The sequence below is a fragment of the Sinohyriopsis cumingii genome, unplaced genomic scaffold (assembly GCF_028554795.1).
Source record: "Sinohyriopsis cumingii isolate HCF-2022 unplaced genomic scaffold, ASM2855479v2 utg001510l, whole genome shotgun sequence".
NCBI classification, from domain to species: domain Eukaryota; kingdom Metazoa; phylum Mollusca; class Bivalvia; order Unionida; family Unionidae; genus Sinohyriopsis; species Sinohyriopsis cumingii.
Genome location: NW_028316007.1, coordinates 974,058 through 990,917, shown reverse-complemented (window position 1 = coordinate 990,917; position 16,860 = coordinate 974,058). Strand labels below are relative to the sequence as shown.

The 16,860-nt window shown below is 35.3% G+C and overlaps 1 protein-coding gene across 1 annotated transcript in view; it reads left to right on the top strand.

The window, feature by feature from the left end:
- The window catches only part of LOC149772397 (protein-lysine N-trimethyltransferase SMYD5-like), a 48,784-nt gene extending 33,953 nt beyond the window's left edge, over positions 1–14,831 (top strand). The window contains exons 10-12 of the mRNA XM_089947840.1: positions 1,760–1,854; positions 3,062–3,132; positions 13,416–14,831. Coding sequence (XP_089803966.1) covers positions 1,760–1,854; positions 3,062–3,132; positions 13,416–13,554 — 305 coding nt within the window. The 3' untranslated portion in view covers positions 13,555–14,831. The remainder of the gene's footprint in view (positions 1–1,759; positions 1,855–3,061; positions 3,133–13,415) is intronic.
- The last annotated feature ends 2,029 nt before the right edge of the window (positions 14,832–16,860 follow it).

Below are 16,860 nucleotides of genomic sequence, written 5' to 3'. Positions count from 1 at the left end.
GTGTGATATGGATTGGTTGACAAGGTTATTGTCATGTACATCTTTGTTATATGATAATGGCTGGCAAATTTTCTGTCATGTGTATCTGTGTTTATGATAATGGCTGGCAAGGCCATTGTCATGTGTATCTGTGTTATATGATAATGGTTGGCAAGGCCATTGTCATGTGTATCTGTGTTATATGATAATGGTTGGCAAGGCTATTGTCATGTGTATCTGTGTTTATGATAATGGCTGGCAAGGCCATTGTCATGTGTATCTGTGTTCTATGATAATGGTTGGCAAGGCCATTGTCATGTGTATCTGTGTTATATGATAATGGTTGGCAAGGCCATTGTCATGTGTATCTGTGTTATATGATAATGGTTGGCAAGGCCATTGTCATGTGTATCTGTGTTATATGATAATGGTTGGCAAGGCTGTTGTCATGTGTATCTGTGTTTATGATAATGGCTGGCAAGGTCATTGTCATGTGTATGTGTGTGATATGGATTGGTTGACAAGGTTATTGTCATGCACATCTTTGTTATATGATAATGGCTGGCAAATTTTCTGTCATGTGTATCTGTGTTTATGATAATGGCTGGCAAGGCCATTTTCATGTGTATCTGTGTTATATGATAATGGTTGGCAAGGCCATTGTCATGTGTATCTGTGTTATATGATAATGGTTGGCAAGGCCATTGTCATGTGTATCTGTGTTATATGATAATGGTTGGCAAGGCCATTGTTATGTGTATTCTGTATAAGACATGGTAATGTCTGGCAATTAATTCTTTTCCCTGGGATTATTTAAGTGCTCAAAAAGAATTCTTGGACAAAGACATTTATCAAAATTTTATTTGGAATTCAAACACCGAAATATTATTTCCTGTGGTACAACTCAGAACTGTTGACACATCAATACTATACTGGCTACAGTATACGTCATCGTCTTCCATTTTGGATTTTTGTCAGGACTCAAACTCAAATTCATTAGAACATTTTATTACTAGGACTTCAAATTTTTAATTCTTGGATTATTCTTGGATTATTTTTGGAATTGATTCTTAAAACCGTAAGTTATATTTTTTCATTTTTACCTTGTTTTCTAGGAAAATAGATTATTTGTTATATTTTTTTTGTTGTCTTCACCCTTTTCTTGTTACTGTTTATGAGAGCCTTAACACATAACAATAGATGGATGGATAGATGGATACACTTGGGAACAAGGAATTGATGAATAGACACTTGGGAACAAGGAATTGATGAATAAACACTTGGGAACAAGGGAGGGAGGGATACATACTTGGGAACAAGGGAATTTAGCAAGTAAATTTTTTTAGCAAATTTAAGAAACATGCAGATTTTTGAAAAACTTCTATTTATGCTAAAAAATGTGATAAAAGATTCTAGCACAATTGGTGTAAATGTGAATGACTAAATTGACAGAAGTTGTGTCTTTTTTAATGAGAGTTACATATTTTTATCTGCTATTTTAAAAGTGCCATATTCTTTTGTGGATGATATGTGAGCATATTAGAAGTGCCATATTCTTTTGTGGATGATATGTGAGCATACTGAATTTTGAATATGCTTACTTTTTTCTTGTCAGTTTCATTTTATGATTGCTATTTTACTTGTCAATTTTCTCTTGTGCTTACTGTTGTTTTATCAATTGCCTTAAATGCTTACATTTTTCTTGTCAGTTTTGTTTTTTGCTTACCATTTTTCTTTAATTTTAGACTGTATATTATGAACTTCATCTCTTTATTGACAGGTAATCATAGCTGTGTTCCAAATGCTGAGATTAGATTTCCTCATAACAACCACATATTGGCATTGGTGGCACTTAAAGATATAGCACCAGAAGAAGTAAGTTTTGGAGGGGATAATTAAGGATCACATTTGAATGGTGATGAAACTTATACAATGATTTTTCTGTTTAGCAAATTTCTGAGCAAAACATTCAGTGGGTCTCAAAGTTTGCATGCTTTCTGTATAGGCAGGCTACATAGAACATCATTGCAGTCGATATTGCTGATTGTCCAGAGAACTATCTGTGTGTTAATTAAGACTTATGACCAGACAGGAGCCAGATTATGTTCATAATTTCACAGGTAACAAAATATATGTAATCATTTCAATGTTTTCTACTTGAGGATTGAATCAAGTTCCCCCCAGTTTTGTTGGCTACCATATTCCTTTGTCCCAGCAGTTTCACTAGTCTTGGAAGAGTAACAGACATCTCCATATCTGAAATTGTCTCACTGATCATTTTCCAATAGTCTATGCTTATAAATGTTAAATAAATCTATTTAAAGATAATGACATCACTATCAACTATGCATTTCTCTCAGTAACTCAAATGCAGTAAATCCTAAAATATTGACCACAGGATAAGTGAAGGTGCGAGTTACAAAGATACCTCTGAAAAATTAAGAATGAAATGGATATAAATAGTGAGAAGAGCAAGGGAGGTGAATGGTTGTGTTATGGTGTAATGCATATCTATTGCATTTTGTAATTATTGGTATATGATTGTACCTGTAAATTGTAGTGATTATCTATAAGAAGATAGTACATGTCTAATTTTGTACACAGGTATAGATTCTATATTAAGATATTACAGTGTATTTAGATTGCATAGAATCTATAAATAGATGTTTTCATGTTCTAATAATAAGTCATTATACAAGTTTGGTCTATTTTCTCATTGGCTGGTGGGATCAGGTGGGTTCTTAGAAGTATTAAGTTATTTCCCATTGGATTGCTAAGGTCACATGAATAGTTATTGTGAGATATTAGATTAATTAGTAAGGTATGTCACATGGGATACATTGCAACATATAGTTGTAATAGACACTTGAAGGTAGTATATAAGGAGAGAAACAAGCAACCAGATTGATTCCTATTTTTGGATTCATTCTTACTTCTAATGCTTATTTCATAATTTAAAATGAGTCTGCAGATGTTTTTAATGTTGTATTTAGATAAAATTTGGAACTTCTGAATGAAAATGATGAAAAGATCAAAATTCTTTTAGAAAAAGGTTTTAGACTGGGTATTGCCCTCTTTTCAGGAGATTTGTATCAGCTACCTTGATGAATGTGAAAGAGAAAGAAGTAGACACAGTCGGCAGAAGTATCTCAGGTACAATTATCTTTAAGGTATACTGTAGATTACAGGAGCTTTTGAGCATTATAAACATACATTAGACTCAGACAGTGTCAATATTGAGCAGTTCTGGCATGCAGTCTGAAATTGCCCATGCTGGACTCAGTGGAGTTGTACTAACATTGCTACATTCCAGTATTCTAGTGCAGCCACTGAAATGTAATTTTGCATTTTGAGGAAAATTCAGGCTGACTCTATAGGAAACTGGATCCAGTAACAATTTTTATGTCATCATTTAAGTGTCAGCAATGATTAGGACCACCACCAATATAATCCAGGCAATGATTTCAGTATAATCCAGGCAATGATTTCAGTATAATCCAGGCAACGTGTATAATCTAGGCAATTATTTCTGTATAATCCAGGCAATGATTTGAGTATAGTCCAGGCAATGTGTATAATCTAGGCAATGATTTCAGTATAATCCAGGCAATGATTTCAGTATAATCCAGGCAATGTGTATAATCTAGGCAATGATTTCAGTATAATCTAGGCAATGAAATGCTAAAAGTGATTGTGATAAGGAGACAATGAATGGCTGCAAGTGAAAGGACTGATTTGATGAGATGAAGTGCATATTTCAGTATGTTTAAAAAGGTAATTGTGTTCAATAGTTTTAATTTTGTTCCATTTGCATGCTAAAAAGTGGGTAGATAAAACTCCTCCCTCTTTTGAGGTCACATCTTTTGGCCAAATTTCCAAGTCTCCTGTTGTTGTTGTTATTGTGGGGTTTAAAGCCATTTTTCAGCACAAGAAAGGCTATACATGGCGGCCAGTTTTAATGGTGGAGGAAGAACCTGGGAAAACCCCAGAAAGAACCACCGACCCACGAGAAGCTACTGGCACACTTTCTCACATACCCACATAGGCTGAACCTGAGACTCGAACCTACGCAGACAGGTGAGATGGCAGTGATCTGTAACAGTGAGCACTTTAGACCACTCAGCCGCTCGATGCGCCCTCAGAGTTAATGTATTTCTCCTTAAAAATGAACGGGCACAGAAAAATCCTGTTGATTTGCCAAGTGCATAACAAAAACCCAAAACATTTACTAATATTAACAACACTCAACATAGATTACCTAGTTAATAAAAGCATTTTACCAACTGCACTTGACAAGGTTTGTACAAAAGGTGGACCCCGAAAATCTCCTGATCTGTCCTTACCCGATCAGTTTTTTCTGTCACATGTAAAAACTACATATAATACAAATGACTATACAGAGAGTGTTGTATATATGCATAGAGTTTATGTGCATGTATTCACGATGCTATTAAATTGAAGAAGAAAAAACTTAAGATAAAAGTTACACTGGAAACCAATCTTTTGATTTATATAGACTGTGTCATATATAATGCAGTTGTTTCTAGGCTAGATTTACACCACTCTGGTGGCCTAGTAGTTAGAGCATCCACCTGAGATGCAGGAGGTGATGGTTCGATCCCCAGCCAAGTCATACCAAAGACTTACAAAAATGGTACTAACAGCTGCCTCGCTTGGGCTCAGCATTAAGAGGTTAGTGTTGGACTGGTCCACCTGGTGTCAGGATAATGTGATTGGGTGGGACATCATGCTAGATGTCTGCGGCATGATGCCCCAGTGCTGGACGTCACTATAAACTGTCACACTGCAGAAATCGTAGCAATATGACTGATAAATTGTTAAAGCTACGTTAAAAATCCAAGTCACCCAAGTCTAGGCTAGATTATGGACTGTTTTGTTCCTGCAAGGCTTGATTTATAGACTGTTTATGAAGTCACACCATTCTTGCATGGCTTGATTTATAGACTGTTTTTGAAATCACACCATTCTTGCATGGCTTGATTTATAGGCTGTTTTTGAAATCACACCGTTCTTGCATGGCTTGATTTATAGGCTGTTTTTGAAATCTCGCCATTCTTGCATGGCTTGATTTGTAGACTGTTTTTGAAATCACACCATTCTTGCATGGCTTGATTTATAGACTGTTTTTGAAATCACACCATCTTTGCATGGCTTGATTTATAGACTGTTTCATAAATCACTTCATTCTTGCTAGGTTTCATTTATAGACTGCCTCATAAGTTATTATTCTTGCAAGGAGTGTTTCATAAATCACACCATTCTTTAAAGGCTTGACTTATAGGCTGTTTCAAGAAACATACAGTTCTTGCCAGGCTTGATTTATTTATACTATTTCATAAATCACACTGTTCTTTCCAGGCTTGATTTATTTAGACTGTTTCATAATCTAATCATTTTTGTAAGGCTTTTTTTACATAGACTGTTTTTTTTAAAATCACACTATTCTTGTCAGGCATGATATATCATTGGTTGACCATCAGACTTGATGAAGTCAGTCCTGTGCTGCTCTTCACTGATGGGTCTTCATGTGGCTGATGAGTCGGATACAAGATACACATGTCCTGGAGCAGTGTATATATTGGAGGCATGGGTTGGTTCATGACTTTGAAGCCTTCCTGCATTCCCTGGCACCGGCGACTTTTGTTCTATGGGCATCCTTGAAGGTTTTGCACCTATTACTAACAGCTGCATGCCAGCCAGGTCTATCCTTGGCACAGGACTCGCGGTTTGGCACAGATATCGAGCAGCATCTCGGGCTGTCCTTGATGGAGTCTTTCAGTCTTTTCTATGGGTGACCAATTTTTCGTTGTCCACGAGACAACACTCCATTCTTCACATCTGTCCTGAACCATGCTGCACATGATCTCTAGAAAGGAGTGTACATAAAGTACAGACTGGATGGCTCTTTCTTCGATCTTCACCGACTGAATGCCTGTCCAAAGCAATGAAGAAACTTATTTTTTTTCATGGATGACTGTGCTCTTATGGCACACATGGAAGCAGATCTCCAGGTCATTGTTACTCACTTCATGGAAGCCTCAAGACTCTTCAGACTCACTATCAGTCTGAACAAGACATAGGTACTTCACCAACCTGTCACAGGCATCATAGCTCACCCCCCCACCCCCCGATTGTGTCTGTCAAAGACACCCAACTGAAAGCTGCTGATCGCTTCAAGTACCTTGGAAGCATCATATCTTCTGATGGATTGCTAGACAAAGAGATAAGGTACACAACAGCAGTGCCATTCAATTTATAGGACATCTCTGCTCTCACATGTTGAGTCACAGGAATATGAAACTGTCCACCAAGATAAAGATATATAAAGCAGTTGTGATATCAATCCTCCTATATGAATGTGAGACCTGGACAACATACAAGAAGCACATCAAGCAGCCTGAGCGCTTCCACACGAGAGCCCTTACCTGAATTATGGTTGTCAGATGGCAAGACAGAGTGGCAAACCTAGAAGTGCTGAATAGAGAATGCTTAACCAGTATCGAAGCGATGGTCATGAGAGCCCAACTCTGGTGGACAGGTCATGCCATCCATATGGAGGAGTCTAGAATGCCACGTCAGATTTTGTATGGAGCTATTTATATATATATATATATATATATATATATATATATATATATATATATATATATATATAGAGAGAGAGAGAGAGAGAGAGAGAGAGAGAGAGAGAGAGAGAGGCTATTTCATAAATCACATTATTCTTGCAAAGCTTGATTTTATAGACTGTTTCATATATTAGTTTTTTGGACAGGCATGATTTATAGACTTTCATCAATCACACCTTTCTTGCTAGGTTTGACTTATAATCTTATTATTTGTTATTTTTTTTATTCATTATATGCTGTGGATAATTTTATTTTGGACTTACTTGACCTCATCCAAAATCAGGTTCATTTTCTGCCTGACCTGAATCATTGGTTTTGGTTTTGTAAACATTTTTATCTCAGTCTGAGTCCAGAACATTAGAAATTCCCTATGAAATTCTGGGTCTACCTGTTGCTTAACACATTTTATATTATAATGTGTGTTCGTGATTTAGATATATAACATAGCTTGAACAATTTTAGTCATATCACTATGATGGCTGCCGTGTGGCAATTTATAGTGATGTCTAGAACTGGGGCATCATGCTGCAGACATGTAGCATTATGTCCCACCTAGTCACGTTATCCTGACACCAGCCTGACCAGTCCTAACACTAACCTCCTAATGCTGAGTGCCAAGTGAAGCAGCTGTTAGTACCATTTTTACAAGTCTTTGGTATGACTCAGCTGAGGTTCGAACCTGCAACATTTCTCATCTGAGGTGGATGCTCTAACCACTTAGGCAACTGGAGCATTATAATGTTAGTAATAGACCTTCTTATTATAACAAAGATTTTTTTCTTGTAAACATTTGGAACCTTCCAGAATGAAATTTTCCATCAGGTACAAGTGATTTTATTTAGAAAATGGTCATTGTGACCTGAAGTTAGGTAGAGGAGTATATAATCTTGTTTATCTAGAAAGTATTCCTTTGTGCTGTAAGATCAGTTTATTATTGTTGTGTCCAATATATCATATGGGCTGGAATTTGTTTATTCAAACTGTTTAATTCAAGTTATTCTTCTCTGGAAACACAAGGTGCTTAAAAATAAAATTCTTGGAAATAGAGACTTTGATTTATAGTGAAATTAAAGAAAGGATATATTCTTGGATAATTCATTGTATTATTTTGATCCAACAAAAGCGCAGCAACATGGGCCACCGCAGGCATATCAACACCTCCAATGTAGAATTTATTTTGGAATGCCACTAATATTTTTTCGGAACTTTAATCATTAGGACTTTTATTAGAAATTCTAGGATTATTTTGGATTTATTTCACAATGTTGTAAGTTCTTTTTACATTTTTCACTTTGTATTCAAGGAAAATAAATTATTTTTTGAAATTTACAGAGCTTGTTGCTTTTCACTCTTTTCTATTACTGACTTTGAGTCACAATAATACAATTCTTGCTGGGCTTGTTATGTACAGTATACTGTTCTGTGGTAATCAAGTTATGGATATTTTGAGGATTAAGCTATAAAAATTGAAAAAGAAATTACCCAAATCTTCATTAAATCAAAGTACTCCATATGTCTTAGACTGCTTATGCACATTTATCAGAAATATATTATATCGATTTACTTGATTAGTAAACTCTTATGGGTTTGGATTTATTTAAATAATATATTCATATGGGTTTAGATTTATTGTATCAATATACTCTTATGGGTTTGAAGATGTCAGATAGGCCCAATATAATCACCTGAAACTATTGGAAATAATCTGTTTGGCCATGAGATACATTATATGATGGTGTTCCAACTGGAAAGGTCTTGGATTTTCGCAAGACTAAAGGCTCTGTACACAGATGTTGGCCTTGTATTTGAAGGATTTTCCACATTTTTTAGCAACAAGGTTATGGTATGACAATGTGACCCATGGTATGACAATGTGACCCATGGTATGGCACTGTGACCCATGTTATGGCACTGTGACTCATGGTATGACAATGTGACCCATGGTATGGCACTGTGATCCATGGTATGACAATGTGACTGCATAGTATGGCACTGTGACTGCATAGTATGGCAATGTGGCTGCATAGTATGGCACTGTGACTGCATAGTTTGGCAAAGTGACTGCATAGTATGGCAGTGTGACTGCATCATGGTGTGCATTGTGACTGCATAGTATGGCACTGTGACTGCATAGTATGGCACTGTGACTGCATCATGGTGTGCACTATGACTGCATAGTTTGGCAATGTGACTGCATAGTATGGCACTGTGACTGCATATTATGGCACTGTGACTGCATCATGGTGTGCATTGTGACTGCATAGTATGGCAGTGTGATTGCACAGTATGACATTGTGACTGCATAGTATGGCACTGTGCATATTATGGCACTGTGACTGTATTATGGTGGACACTGTGACTGCATCATGGTGTGCACTGTGACTGCATAGTATGGCACTGTGACTGCATTATGGTTTGGTACTGTGTCATGGGATTCCACTGTGCCATGGTATGGCACACTGTGACTGCATGGTAATGCACAGTGACTTGTGTTAATGCACTGTGACTTGTGGTATGACACTGTGATTCATGGAATGAACAATACTTTGAATATTAATGAAGTGATTTTGTATCTGATTAGCAGAAGTTGTTGCTGTAGTGTTATGACACTATGATCTTAAACTAAGCAACAGAAAAGAGTGTAAATTAAGTTTTGTAAACTTCAGGTAATAATTTATTTCTATAGAATACAAAGTGAAAATTAAAAAGAACACAATTGTGAATTAAATCCCAAATAGTCCTAAACGTTATATCACAAGTCCAAAAATATAGAGTATTCTGAATGAATTCCAGTGGTGTTCTGAATGAATTCTAATCTTGAAAGTGCTGATGTACCAATAGCCTTGAATAGTGTTCTTGTCCTAACAGTCTTGATGTATCATAATAATATAATCCAAAATGTCTCTAAAAGAATTCACAATAATACTTAAAATAATAATTCAGAATAGTCATTTAGTCCAAAATAATGAATGAGCACATTGTAATTCAAAAGAATAATTTTAAAAAATCTGCTTAAATTAAAACTGGATGCAACTAAAAGACAAATTCCACTTTGGATGTTAAGATGGGCAATAAGAAATTCTGTTTACTTCTTCCTTATATAAAATACCCAGTCACAATATGAGGACCAGGATGAGGATCAAAAGTTCATTTCTAGAACAATTGTCAAAATATCAGATATATTACTAAAACTTTACTGCTCTAGTGGCTTAAGTGGTTAGAGCATCTGCCTTTGGTGCAGAAGGTCACAGGTTTGAACCCCGGACGAGTCATGCCAAAGACTTCTGAAAATGATACTAACAGATGCCTCACTTGGCGCTCAGCATTCAGAGGTTAGTGGTAGGACTGGTTGGCCTGGTGTCAGAATAACTTGACCAGATAGGACATCATGCTACATGTCTGTGGCATGATGCCGCAGTGCTAGACATGACTAGAAATTGCCACACTGCAAACAGTTTAGTAATGTGACTGGAAAATTGTTAAAGCTATATTAAAAATGCAAATCACACATCCACACACACAGACACACACTAAAACTTCAGCAAAGAACAAGGCAAACAGCTGGTACTTCAGGAATACCTGAAGAAACGTGTTTACCTACAAATAATAATAATTGTGAAATTAATCTGCAATCACACACAAAAATTAGCTATATAATATGTTATTTACAAACAAACAAAAACAACAGCCAGGTGGACATAAACTCCTACCCTCAAGGACAAGGTTACACAGCACAAGTGAAATACACATTTTCATGAAATTTGGAATATATACTCATAACATCATTAATGAGTCTATCTTTCATCTGATTGACTGAGCTTGATACCAATTTGAAATCCCTATTTCTAATTCAGTTTGGTTAAAATTGGAATGTATACTTATTAAGATCTTGAACAAATTCAATGATGAGAGAGATACATGAATATTAATGAGGTGATCTTCCCTGAAATTGTTCCCGCTCTAGAGACAGGATTATTGATTTTTAAGTAAGCTTGAAAAACATATGTAAATACTCAAGACAACCACTGAGTTTTATTAAATACTCAAGACAACCACTGAGTTTTATTATGAGCAAGATCCTTTCATCTTAATGAAATGTGCAGTTTGGAATAGTTCTCAGAATATATGCTGTTTGATTAGTTATTTTATGATGTCCACCATCTACATTTAGCATATATAGTGAATAGCTTGTAATTTTGGGAATAACCCTTTTTGTTTAGGACCTCAAAGGTCAAGGTCACTGTAACTGAAAGAAGGTAATCAGTTTCTGCACAATAACTTGAATTCTCAACCATCTTTCAAACTTTTTTTATAGTTTGCATTTCAGGTTAAGAACACAATTATGTTTCTTAAACATCACGTGCCAATTTGAGTGGGAGATATGATTGCCATTGTCATGTGAAATGGAAAAGAATTTCCAAGAATTACATCAAGTTGAGAGATAGCAACAAGTGATTGAGCTGCATAGGGTTTAGAACTAGAGTTTGTGCAACTGTACTATTGATAAATAAAGTCTATGCGTACTTTACAAACTTGTCAGTTGAACATAACGTTTATCGTAGATGAGTTGAACTTTTAGTTAGGTTTTCAGCTTTACAATAGCAGTTATTGATATTTTGCTACACCTTACTGAAAACTGGTCAATCTTATGGAAAAAATTCAACTGCCTTACTGAGACTGACTCATCAGGGTTGGCAGGTCTGTGTCATGGTCAGCTTCTATGGTCATCTCTTCAGCTGGTACCCCATCAACCCTGACCACCATGGTCAGCTCCACAGCTGTCATGGTCAGCTCTTATCATGGTTATCTCTGATCAGCTGAAAATAAATCTAACACCATAGACTAAGAATGACACTGGCATATACGATAACACGTAATGATGTTATGTACAGTAAGCTATTCAAATTACATTATCAGCACAACATTACAAAGCAGTAAACAGGTTCAGAAGTGAACCTACCTGTGTCCAAAAAGAATCCTATGGTACTAAACGTTTCTTAATAAAAATGCAACTTTATTGCTAATATAGATCTCCCATTAAGTCACATACAAGAATAGAAAATATTTGCATTATACTCCTTAAGTAAACTGCTCACTGACAAGACATTCCATAACCCAATGATTTCATCCTATGGTGAAGTATTTATACACAGACGATGTAGCCCTACATCATCTGTGCGCTTGATGAATATTGGTTTTTCCCATCAAAATATTATACAACATACATAAATCACCTTCGGGTAATGTTGTACACAAAAAATGAAACCCAAGTACATGTATTTAATAAATAAAGTGATTTATACAATTCCATGACAAAGTGCTTGTAACAGTTTTTTTGCATGTCTTATCAAGTTTATATGCATTATTTTACATATGTGTTATTATGTGTATGTGTATTATTTTATTTATCTGTTATCATGTGTATGTGCATTATTTTATTTGTGTGTTATCATATGTACGTGTAATGTGTGTGTGTGTGTTAAAATGCATATGTGTATTATCTATGGCATTTCATATACTCAGAGCCATTATTCACAGATTATTTGGTAATTTTATATTTTTTATTTCTGTCTTTTAATAAAAACAAATACCCAACATGCTTTTCTCCTGAGACACATTTCCAAACTTAATTTCCAAGAGTAAAAGGATCCATGTTTTTTTTAAAGAAAATAACATGTTATATATAATTTTAGTTCAAGTGCAAGACAAGTAACTCTGTTAACCACAAATGAAAGCTTTGTCTTTAAACTTTATTTTTAAATTTTTTATGTAACTTCAATTAGGGGACAGTGCATATAAATTATGCTTATCTTTGAAAATAACTTACAGACTGTGTCAGAGTGGTCAGATCAATACAACATAAATTTGGGAGGTAGTTTACATTTCAGATAGGTCAACTCATCACAGCATAAGATAGGGAGATCGTTTACTTAGTTGTGTTCTTACACCTGTTTTGTGTAATGGTCCAATGCTAAGTTATGTGGTTTAAACAAGATGAGTGATATTTTTGTATCTTTAGTTTTGTTTTGTGAGTTTTTGTAATTGCTTTACTGTGTATATTTTGTCTCAAGGTGTATTTCTGAATTTGTTATGATGTCTGGTTGGCCCTATTGTTATTCCACCGGAACAGATGGTCCATTATGAGACTTATGATGTCTAGTTGGCCCTATTGTTATTCCACCAGAACAGATGGCCCATTATGAGAATTATGATGTCTAGTTGGCCCTATTGTTATTCCATCAGAACAGATGGCCCATTGTGAGACTTATGATGTCTAGTTGGCCCTATTGTTATTCCACCAGAACAGATGGTCCATTATGAGACTTATGATGTCTAGTTGGTCCTAAATATAAATGGTGCCAGTCAGACATTCATTATGGTACCGTTGGTTGGTTGGTTGGTTGTTGTGGGGTTTAACGCCATTTTTCAGCACATGATAGGCTATACATTTATGGTACCGTGATAGCCATCCTTGAAATCATGACATTGCTACTTGTTCTGAGCAGATGGTCATACTGACATGGTTTTTGTCTCCACAATACTTTTTATAATGTTTGGTTGGTCCTAATTAAAATGGCACCACTCTGACATCCAATATAACCACCATTGTGGCCATCTTGTAATAACAATTGAAGTTGGAAGTTCTCTTCAGATGTTTAAATATGCTTAGAAACAAAGAAAATTCAAGAGAAAATGGAGAATGAGTATGTCATCAAGTTACACTGCTGTCTTGTAAAAAGATTATTTTGATGAACATTTTTAGAAAATGTAACTTCTCTCTTTCTGCAGGGAAAACTATTTGTTCTCATGCAGTTGTGGGAAGTGCCTAGCTCAAGCAGATGATCCTGACATTACATCGGAAGAGGAGGATGAGGAGGAGGAGGAAAAGGAAATGGAACAGATGGAAGAGGAGGAGGAGGACCAGTAGAACTTGTTGCATTGATGTTTCAGCAAGCATGAAAATTTTCTAGACTGATAGAATATTGTGGTTTTCCAGAAATGCCAATCATTTCTCTTTTTAACCCACAAGAGTGCATGTAATTTCTGTCTGTAATTTTTGTGTGAAAGTATGCCAAAACACCAGTTGCACAAAAGCAATTGAATATTGTCCAGTCAGAAATCACTTTAAATTAATCCCCATATTCACCTGATTAAGTTCATGAAAGATGTCCAGTGAGGATTACATTCATTTAAAACAGATGTTAGAGACATTCTAAATCAAATTCAGCGGGAATTATGCTTCAATAAATACATTGCTTTGCACTGTTTTCAACCAGGAAAGATGACTGTAGGATGCCTGTTCAGACCGTAAACCTCTTTAAATCAATGATTTATTTTTTTAGTATAAACTGTTGTATACAAATTTGGAGTATATTATATTTATGCTAAGATTCCTGTTTTAAGAGCAGTTACACTTTGGTTGGCCAATAGTGTACTGAAGAAAGAGCTCAGGTTAACTTGTAACTGTTCATAGTTTTTCTTAAGCATGTGTAAACCTTTGTTATCATAATATTTATAAGCATTAAGAACCCAAAGTATAAGTCACTATATTTCAGGCTTTGTTGTTGACAGTGTCTTAGATAAGTGTACAGTCTTTGTCGTAAGGTTTTAGATAGCTTTAAATTTTTGTCTAAAGAATTTTTAAGTGCACCAAAACTTTTGGGACAGTCTTGGTTTGGTAATTTTATTTTCAACCCTGATTTTTGGATTTAAATAACATCAGTGGCAGTTTTCATTAAAGAACCAAGAAAGGTACTGGTATTACCCAAAATAGTCAGACCCTCCAGCTTTCAGCTACCCTATTTTCAAACATTTAAACAAAATTTCAGTCATGTGTATGGCTGTAAAACTGCTTTGATTACCCCAATTACCCCATGGACTAACTGAATGCAGTGTTAATAGTCAGCAAAAAAAAAAAATAGCTGACATGACTCAAGATCAAGCAAGCAGTTCCTTTAATAAAGTGAGCTGAAGGTAATGATAAAGATAAAACTACCTTTCACCTTGAAACAGTTGGAGGGGAATTAATTCATGAATAACTGTAAAGTTACTGGCCATCAGTTTTACATGGTGCTAACATATGATTGCAGCTTCTTTGATATTTACTGTTGGAGAGTATGCAAAGGGAGACAACACAGTCATGCACATCATTTCCTATACTTGCTAAAGTGCATTAACTTGTGAGATATAAAGTGTTTATATATGTATGTGATTTGTTATCTTTGTTTTCCCATTTCCACTTAAATAAACTTGGAGTGCATTTATTTCTAATAAAGTGGTCAACATCTCCAACACAATTTCTTTAGTCTTAGTTTCATTCCTTGGCATTATGTCTTCATGGTAACCTCATTTCATTTTAATGGGACTTAATAAGTTCATTTTTTGTCATAATATGTATTCTCTTTGTAGTTTAGTAAAACAGCAATTTTTGAACACAAATCAGATTATGGTTCAGATGTCAATCATACAATGACTAATTAATATGAGTTAATTGTCAGTTAATGAAAAAGGAAGAGTTGTTTATCTTACTGTTCACTGCAAAGAATTTTTAAGTATCATCCAATAGCATTTTTAGTTTCCTTCACAAGATCACTGAATGTTGACAACTTATGACATCCACTGGGATTATTACGCTTCCCATTTAACAGGCTCAAAATAGTTTCCTAGTCCAGATTTGTCTCTAAGTCACTTTGTATTTGCAAATAATGGGGAATGTCATCCTTGTATCAGTATTACAATGTTGTAATGACAGGACAGCTATGCTTAGCTGCAAAGGAGTTCTAACATCAGTTTTCCTGTTACTGGGTTTGTAAGGTTGCTGACTGCTCTCCGATGCTTTTCCACAAACAATTTGTCACTGACTTTAACTAGAGATGTATTACTGAGTCTAATCTTCAAGGATTACCCATGGTAAGGTTGCTTAAATCTACAATGTCAGTATATGACCACATGGTAAGGTTGCTTAAATCTACAAGTATATATTGGGGAGGGTATTTAAGTGACATCATTCAGTGTATTCATCAGATATATCCACAAATTGGCTTGCATAAAATTCCATTCTTGATAGCATCATAATGCTCACAAGTTTGTGCAGCAAAGAAGTGGAGTCAAAACTAAATACAAAGACTGGTCTTTGGAATGCAACTAAATACAAAGTCACATGATCAGAATGCAACTAAATATAAAGTCTTGTCAGTGGAATGCAGCTAAATACAAAGTCTGGTCTTTGGGATATATCTAAATACAAAGTATGGTCATTTGGAATGCATCTAAATACAAAGTCTGGTCATTTGGAATGCATCTAAATACAAAGTCTGGTCATTTGGAATGTATCTAAATACAAAGTCTGGTCATTTGGAATGCAGCTAAATACAAGGTCTGGTCATTGGAATGCATCTAAATACAAGGTCTGGTCATTGGAATGCATCTAAATACAAAGTCTGGTCATTGGAATGCAACTAAATACAAAGTCTGGTCTTTGGAATGGAACTAAATACAAAGTCTGGTCATTGGAATGGAACTAAATACAAAGTCTTGTCATTGGTGTAATGTAATCAAGCTGTCACCCTTTGAGACGGAACTGGATTTAAGAAATAACAAACACGTATTTGAGTGACATTGAAAAAATGTATTATCCTCTCCTACTAATGATTGTAAAATAAAGAAACAGGACACTGAAATAAATACAAGAGTACATAGTATGGACCCAGTGGAAAACAATGATGAACAAATAACTAATTATTTGGAATATTCAGTAACACTACGACATTGTTTTAGATAGTCAAACACTGTCATGCATCTTGTCTCTATAGTCAACCACTACACTGACATTAAAAAAAATATGACGTTTCTCATACATATGACCAATGTTTACTACCCACTTTACGATGGCACTTCTCCTGTCTTTCATCTCTCCTTACTACAGTGGCCTCTAGCTTCATCTAGTTAGCCCACACCCAGTTATCCACACCTAGTTAGCTGAATATGAGAAAACGACTTTCTGAATAATCTCTTTTCTGATTATCATTCAGCTTAATAACATCTGAGTGTTTCAAACGAATCTATAGCAACACACCTGAAATATTTCCTGATGTATGACTTTCTGTAATGTACAAATGACATACCATTGATTGGCTAAATAAAAAATATGATATACTAAAACTCTAATATATACATCTTCAACTGCATATATTCTCATATCCCTGTTAATAATCTGAACCTTACTATCTCTCGC